The sequence below is a fragment of the Osmerus mordax genome, chromosome 6, assembly GCF_038355195.1.
Source record: "Osmerus mordax isolate fOsmMor3 chromosome 6, fOsmMor3.pri, whole genome shotgun sequence".
Taxonomy (NCBI): Eukaryota; Metazoa; Chordata; class Actinopteri; order Osmeriformes; family Osmeridae; genus Osmerus; species Osmerus mordax.
The window spans coordinates 10,377,122-10,385,309 of record NC_090055.1 but is presented as its reverse complement, the minus strand read 5'-3'; the positions used below and the strand labels follow the sequence as shown (position 1 = coordinate 10,385,309).

General features: G+C 44.3%; 1 protein-coding gene across 1 annotated transcript; it reads left to right on the top strand.

The window, feature by feature from the left end:
* The first annotated feature begins 336 nt into the window (after positions 1 to 336).
* On the top strand, positions 337 to 7,789 carry decr1 (2,4-dienoyl CoA reductase 1, mitochondrial). The gene is made up of 10 exons (XM_067237947.1): positions 337 to 440; positions 994 to 1,190; positions 1,356 to 1,413; positions 1,492 to 1,578; positions 1,851 to 1,998; positions 3,591 to 3,690; positions 6,055 to 6,127; positions 6,294 to 6,440; positions 6,765 to 6,827; positions 7,225 to 7,789. Exons 1-10 carry the CDS (start codon positions 360 to 362, stop codon positions 7,282 to 7,284), a joined length of 1,014 nt encoding a protein of 337 aa, XP_067094048.1. The 5' UTR covers positions 337 to 359; the 3' UTR covers positions 7,285 to 7,789.
* Positions 7,790 to 8,188: the final 399 nt, after the last annotated feature.

Sequence of the window (8,188 nt, the reverse complement as noted above, 5' to 3'; positions counted from 1 at the left end):
TACAGGAAATTATGTAATATTTTTTTGACTACTCTTTATACCTAAAATTACGGTAACATCAGATCGCCCTCATATTGTGGACTCTACTATTGACATGCAAGAATAGGGTCTCATTTTTGTCTGTGAGAGATAAAGTCCTTTTCATTCATCTTTTCCATGGACAATAAAGAATGTAAAACATACATTTTAAAGTCATGCGAGATTAAGAAAACTGCAATGCAATGCACATACAACATCCACTGGCAATCAATCATAATGAAACGAGGATCTTACCTCTTACGGTCTTGTTCAAGACAAAACGACACGCCTATTCTCTCACTCTCTTGGAAACTAGGACAAAGGTTATTTAAGTGTTAACCATGTCGTCTTTTCTGCTTGGACGCTTTTCAACAATTAAAAGTGAATTAACTTTATCTTTAAGGTGCATTTTAAACAGTCGGGTAAGTGGGACAAATTCATGCACCACATTTAATGTTGTAAGACGCTAGACAGCACTGCGGGATTACAAACTCTTCCTAATTAGCTACCTAGTAACGCTATGTGGTTAGCACAGTTAGAAACTTGGGGAAATGTAATTTAATACACTGACTATACATTTCCTTTATTAGAAAGCATGTATGCATGCAAAATGGACACATTCATGTTGCATGTATCAAGCATTAAATCACCTCCAACTTTCACCCATTTGCCCTGACCTGGTTGAGGAACACTTGTAAGCTCACCCACGCCAAAACTAATAGTTCATTTGGTAAAAGTTTAGGGGCTGGTAACGTACCACAACAACAAAAAACGTGCATTCCAAGGCAAGAATGTTGGCCGCACATACACATACACACACACACACACACACACACACACACACACACACACACACACACACACACACACACACACACACACACACACACACACACAAACACACAAACACACACAAACAAACAAACAGAGCAAGTAGGGGGACTTTTTCTCATTTTATATCCTTGTCTTCCACAGTTGTTCAGCAATGGGTCCCATGCCTTGTATCAGAGCGGACCTCAGGCTAAATTCTTCCCTCCGTCAGAGGGCTCCATGCTGCTGCCAGGGACCTACAAAAACAAAGTGGCCTTCATCACTGGAGGAGGCACTGGCTTGGGCAAAGGCATGACCACCACACTTTCTGCACTTGGGGCAGAGTGTGTCATTGCAAGCAGGTGGGTTGACAGTGTCTGGGGTTTGACTATTCCCCAAGAATGTACATAGAATATATATATATATATATATTGGTACATATAGAATGTCCTATGTTTTCAGCATATCCTTCAATTCACCGTTTAAGATTTACTGTAATGTGTTTAACTAGAAATTGGTTCCCCTAGGAAACTGGATGTTTTGAAAAAGACAGCAGAGGAAATCACGAGTCAGACAGGAAATAAGGTACGGCCCACATATTTGGACTATCAGTCTTAATCGTGACATAGATTTAGTAGGTTTTGATACATGCTATATGCCCAGGTCCATGCTGTCCAGTGTGATGTGAGAGACCCTAAGTCCATTGAGGCTGCTGTGGACCAACTGGTGGAGGTGGCTGGTCTCCCTGACGTACGTGGACTCACAGCCTCTACACACATGCTCATGTTTTGTCTTCTGTTCTTGGTATCTCTGGCTATTTCTATTTCAGGCAAACATGTATATTTTTTTGGTCATCTTCCTGTCGTTTTGTTTGAAGATTTGAAAACGATTTGAATGACTACCTATATTCTACATACCATACCCATATTCTCCTCTTAGTGCTGATGTTCTTGATGGTCTTAAGAAATGCAGTAGCTCTGAAATTGTGTACTTCCTTATTACTCTGGTGTCCTGGCTCTCAGGTTGTGATCAACAACGCCGCAGGGAACTTCGTATCCCCCACAGAGAAGCTGTCCGCCAACGCCTGGAAGACCATCACCGACATCGTCCTCAACGGCACAGCCTTCGTCACCCTGGAGCTGGGCAAGAGGCTCATCAAGGCCGAGAAAGGTGGGCCGCCATTTTGTGTCTGGTAAAGCACTGGGGAACTTAAAAAAAAGAAAAGAAAGTACAAACCTTCTCTGATGATCTGGTATCCTTTTTACATGTAGGCTAGTCATTGAAAAGTCAGAAATCTCTATCATGAAGGGTTCATGAGAGATGCTAAAGAGAGTAAACATCCGTTTTTGAAACCAGAAGGCAAGTGTTTCTCAATCCTGAATGTTTCCCTCTTCCGACACACCTTATTCAAATGAATGATTTCATCAACGTCTGCACATGCCTGATAATGACCCATTAATACCCATCTAAAACATGCAAGGCAGGGGGTCTCCTGGGCCCAGGTTTGAAATACACTGCAGGAGGCCAACCCCTTTTTAATAAAAGACTCCTTGGATCTTGGGATGTAATGCTCACCTTTACCACCAGGGGGGAGTAGAGATTTCCCCTTGGGATCACAGCCTCAAGCTCATGCTTCTTTCCAGTGTGCACAACAACACACTTCTCAGTCTAGTCTAGTACTTCCAGCGCGTGTACTTTTATTTTATTTGTGGGAATATGTCCATGTTGTTCTCTTACGTCCCGTCACTCTTTGACGACCCAGTCTCCATCCACAAAAGTGGAACATGAAGAACCACAGGAGAACCGCCGGTCCTCTTTTGCCCCAAGCTTATTTTGGCTTTGTGTGTCCTCACTCACTCTCTTTCTTTTTGTTCATAGTAAGAGTAAGAGGGTAGGATGGGGGGGCTGCACTGGAACATGTGCACTGTTATGCTTCGACGTTGGCAAGTTACATTTACATTTAGTCATTTAGCAGACACTCTTATCCAGAGCAACTTACAGTAAGTACAGGGACATTCTCCAAGAGGCAAGTAGGGTGAAGTGCCTTGCCGAAGGACACAACGTAATTTGGCACGTCTGGGAATCGAACCAAAAACTTTCTGATTAAAAGCCCGACTCCCTAACCGCTCAGCCATCTGACCCCCGTCTCCCGATCTTTGATTGCTTCTCTCTGCCCCAAACCCTGCAATTAGTCAAATCACAATTAAACAGTTAGCGTGGAACACCAAAGCAGAAACGTGCTCTCACGCTGAGGGCCTTATGCCGTCACAACTGGTATCCAACACCATGACGATCCATCGAAGTCCAAGTGCTATTGGCATGGTGCTGACACAAGTCCTTTCAGCCTTAGAGTGTTATTGTGTCTCCCTTCCCCAGGTTTAGATTCAATAATCTGTTGAGGAACAAAATAACTCCTTCTTGTTATTCATTGCACGTGTAGTGGTTTCATTTGTTCTATCGATCTTGAAATAACCCTGAATCATTCCTCAAATCTATTACAGTGTAATCTGACCGATGTGCGATAAAGCGTTGTATTGAACTCTCCGTGACAGTGTGGGCTAACTCTTGGGATAACTGCTGTTCCCAGACCAGTTTGAAATCACCAGACCTGTGGTAGTTTAGATATTAACTTTGAAAATGCCGGCCTCTCCATCATAGTGACATTCAATGAGTTTTGGATTGACTATTGACCATAGGCCGGCACGTTGACAGTTCACCTATTCCTGGAATGCATACAATTCTTGCGTCCTGTGTGTTTGCAGGTGCTGCATTCCTGGCCATCACCACCATCTACGCCGAGTCCGGTTCTGGGTTTGTGGTACCCAGCGCAGCCGCCAAATCAGGAGTACAGACCCTGTGCACGTACGTATTAACTATCAGGCCAACCTATGATTAGTCTCTCCCCCTCCTCCCCCTCATATCCCTATATAGTAGGCCTCTCTCAACTACTATAGTCAAATGTCATAGTATTGAATATGGTCAGTGTAGCCTTGTAGGGATCCAGGTGAAGCTTCTTGTGCCTTTTGGCTAACAGATTCTGTTTGTACTGTCAGATAGTGTAAATTCCCAAACAGATTTGCTTCCAGAGTAGTTTCATGTTTCCTGACAAGATGTGGAGAGGTGTCAGCATTATGGAAATGGTTTCACCCAGCTCTCTCAAATGCTGGTCAGGGCTTTCAGTCACAATGAGTTCAAATGTCTTGACAAGCAAATAGAAAAAACGACTTGATGTAAACTTCATTGTAATTGTAAATCAAGCTTGTTTATCACATCGTTTCTGTGAGGGTTTTGCTTTTAGGAGACGGCAGACACAGCTACTCAGTAGAATCTCATTTGAAAAAAAGAATGTCTGGCTCGTGTCACATGCCTTGTGAACACTAATGCATTTTTAAAGAGAAGCAGTCATTAGCATAACGAAGGTCCAGGAACATTTAATTAACATTACAGTGTGGCACGCTCTCCTGATCCCCCTCCAGAGAGATTTGGACAATAATGAAGATGGATTAGAGCTGTGTGTCTGTGTACGCATGCGCACAAGCACATCTATACATGCACACATCTGTGTGTAAATTGAGTGTTTGTGATCCCATTCATGAGTGCGTGTGCATATCATTTTCTTGACCTGTGTGTGTGTGTGTGTGAGCCATACATTGTGGTTGCGCGCACGCGCGCTCACCCACTCGGAACGAGAGGGAAACTCATTAAAAACATGAATGAGACCGACACCTTTCTTGTGAAGAAAGGAACGCCCCCTCCTCTCATCGAAGGAAGAATAAACCTTCTTAATGAAGCTCCAAGGGCTTTGGCCCCTGCTCAATATCTGCTGCCATCAACCCCACAGACGAGAGTTAATGATATAAAAAAATTTGCCCATAGACTCGGGAGAAAAGGGATGAGGAAGCGGTCGGGAAATGGCATGTCTCTCAAAATCGTGTCCCTTTCCATCCCTTGATGCGCTCGACACGGCTCAGTGCGTTGTTGATTGAGTGCGCGTGTGTGTGTTGCGGACGTATAATATGCTCTGAGAGTCTAGAACAACCTCCCCCCCGCACCACACACACACGCACACATCCCTTCCTCTGGTCCAGTGGACAGCACACCCGGGTTGGCTTTGTCAGGCGTAGCTTGGTGCACTACAGCTTGGTCGTTTCATAGAAGCAACACTGTTACATAGAAGTCTTAAGTGTCCCCCACAGGCACTCCTTATCTTCACGTGTACGCTGACACAAGATACAGGGTTCAACCCACGAAGATCATGTACCCTTGATAGGCGAAAGCATACCATCTGGATACGCGCACCGTACGTGGCAACACACATCGACAGACGTAAACACAGGCGCGCTCAAGCATGAACAGAGCTTATGGAAACAGAGAAAACAAGAACACTGTAGCCATCGCTATGAATCTACCTACAGAGGACACAGTCACATGCTAGGAAGATGAGCCACATGACGCCACCCCATCAAACTACTTTTTATTTTTTGCCGTTTGGAGAATTGTTTCTTTATATATATTTATATAATGGAACCATATGAAATCGCTCACCCTAAAAATATGACCCTTTTCATTTTAAACGATGGCAGCCGCTGCCAAATTTCTGGTTCATTTATTGTGGCCAGGCATCCCAGAGGCGAGAGAGAAAAAGGGGCTATTTTTAGATCCTATTCTTTCATTACAATTTGTCATATTTTTTTTTTTAAGCGTCTGCCCAGGTTTCAAGAAACCGGAGGAGGACGAATCAATTTCAACCCTTCTACTCCTCGTTCTCCTCCTCCTCGCCTGCCCCCACTGTGCCACTCCTGAAAGAACACGAACATGCCTGGAAAAACTCCTCCGGCGCCTCTTATTTCACACCGCAGCTTTTTTTACTCGCCAGAAGTTATCAGGAACTCGCAGAGCATTTTTATTTCCAGGTACAGCAGCTGTACCTCAGCCCCTCCGAGAGAGGAGAAGGAATCCCTTGTTATGTGGTTACAGTCCAAAAAAAGCTCCCCTAATCCAGCCATACTGTATATGGGATTCTAGAGCTTTCTGGAAGATAAGATAACAAGGGAGGTCCTACTTGGTCACACTACTGCAGCCTTGTTAGTACTGCTACAGTACTGCTCTGCCACTGCTGCGGCCGAACTGTAGGATTAGTTAAAGTTGCTTCTTGTGCTAGTGTTATAGTGCCTCTTCATGGGTCATGGGGCTGAAACGGCAGACCTGATGTTTTTTTTCTTCCAGGTCTCTGGCTGCAGAGTGGGGACGCTACGGTATGAGGTTCAATGTGATTCAGCCTGGCCCAATTCGAACAAAAGTAAGACTTGTTCTATCACAAAATAAATACCAGTTATCAGAATCAGAATGGGATTTATTCGCCATGAAAGTTTGCACAGACAAGGAATTTGCTTTTTATGTATATTAAAATGTGAGTGTTCCTTTTTATAATATCATTTTTTTTTTTTGCAACGTTTTCTGTGCAGGGAGCCTTCAGTCGTCTGGACCCGACAGGCATGTTTGAGAAGTCCATGATCGGGAGGATCCCCACAGGGAGACTGGGCACGCCTGGCGAGATCGCTAACCTGGCAGCGTACCTCTGCAGTGACTACGCCAGCTGGGTGTCTGGAGCGGTTAGTGTGTGTGTGTAGCATGTGTGATGAGTGGTTCATTTGTTGAGATAAGCTCACCACACAATGGATCCCAATGGTTCCTCCTAAAGTTAGCTGCCTGCAGCTCAGCAACATAACCAAAGCTGGGAATGACAGGACTTCTTTCTAATGCACGGACGCCCTAGTTTACGAAGACTCAAGACCACGCACATGTCACTCTAATTACGTTTGCCCTAGTGTCCAGTTGTCACCAGATGACTACACCCAGATACAGCACTTCACAAGGGCCATTCCAGTGTGCTTCCTCCCTCCTCTCATCTCCAGCTAACTTTCCCAACGTTTCAGATCATCAGGATGGATGGAGGGGAGTATGTATCCATGGCCGGGGAGTTCAACGAGCTGACGAAGGTGCGTTTCCTCAAGCGCTCCGACTGAAACCGACTGTTCACCTCCCAGAGGAGAACTGGACCCCACAGGGGCTTTTTCTCAACTGCCAAAAGGGGGCAACCATGCAGAGGGTTAACCATTGAAGCACTGCTTGTTTCACCGTTGGAACCTATCCCGTCCTCTTACCGTGACCCTGCTGTCTAAGAGGGAAATTGAAATTGGGTGGCACATTGAATTGTTGTTTTATTTAAGTAAGGCCATGTGTTTTAGATAGATTTGTGCTTCTTATTGGCCACTGAAACATGGTTTGTTGGATTTATTTACATTTCTTGCAAAGTAGTTCATCTGACTCATGGATGCAGCACGGTTAAGTGTTCCATTTCAACTGCCTGTTTGTGCGTCTGTGTCCGTGCATCAGGTTACCAGTGAGCAGTGGGCAATGATGGAGGCCATGATTAGAGGCACCAAGGGATCCTAGGCTGTGAAGTGGAGACAGGAATACAAGACCTCCAGCCTCTGTGTTGTCTCACCTGTCCCGTCAATCTGACACACACATGCGCACTCACATGCGCACTCACATGCGCGCGCACACACACACACACACTTCCAGACCGTTTGTGCTCAACCTCAACTCAACCTTATCTCAGAAACGACCTTGGGCTCCATCAGGGCAGATCTGTGAAGCTGTATGTAACTTCATGGTGTACGACATGATGCATCAGTAGTAATACACTAATACTACATGTTTTTTTACTTGAGGGTGCTATTTGGAAGTGGACATTAAAGGGTTTTAAATTTTTTTATTGTTTCAGAAGAATTAAGAGCAGGACCTCCTAACCCCGTGTTACCCGAGCGTGTCTGGTTTAAGTATTACAGAACTGGGAGTAAACATCATACTGTTGTAATTATGAAGATGGGTAATGATTATGGACTTATGAAACTTGTAATCACTTTTTGGTATATGCTGTATTATTGGAAACCAGATGCAAAGTTGTTGGCTGATTATTGTTATCCCTAAACAATGGCAGAAGAAATAAAACACAAAAAGGGATGAGAAAAACATGTGCTTTCATAAATAACCAGGAAGCCTATAACTATGCTATATTATAGCTTATAATGCTATAACTTATGAGACATATTTGTGGCCATACGCCCAGGAGCCTAGTGCAGCTGGGTGTTCAAGGTCATAGAGGGCCTAAATTGGGAGATTTGTCTATGAAGTAAAGTACCTGTAATTTGAATCCCCTAAGACAATGGACCCACTGGGAATAATGCCTAATGTATATGTAACCAACAAATATCGTACCATATTACCATACAATGGGGAGAAGACTATAAAAGTGAAATTTCAGTCTGATCCCAGGATCACACACTGTTCTATT

Excerpts from the sequence above, each read along its gene's own strand:
- decr1 (XM_067237947.1), top strand. The coding sequence starts at position 360 with ATGTCGTCTTTTCTGCTTGGACGCTTTTCAACAATTAAAAGTGAATTA. Across the intron at positions 1,999-3,590 it reads GCTCATCAAGGCCGAGAAAG|GTGCTGCATTCCTGGCCATC; the intron begins GTGGGCCGCCAT and ends GTGTGTTTGCAG. Across the intron at positions 6,441-6,764 it reads CCAGCTGGGTGTCTGGAGCG|ATCATCAGGATGGATGGAGG; the intron begins GTTAGTGTGTGT and ends CCAACGTTTCAG.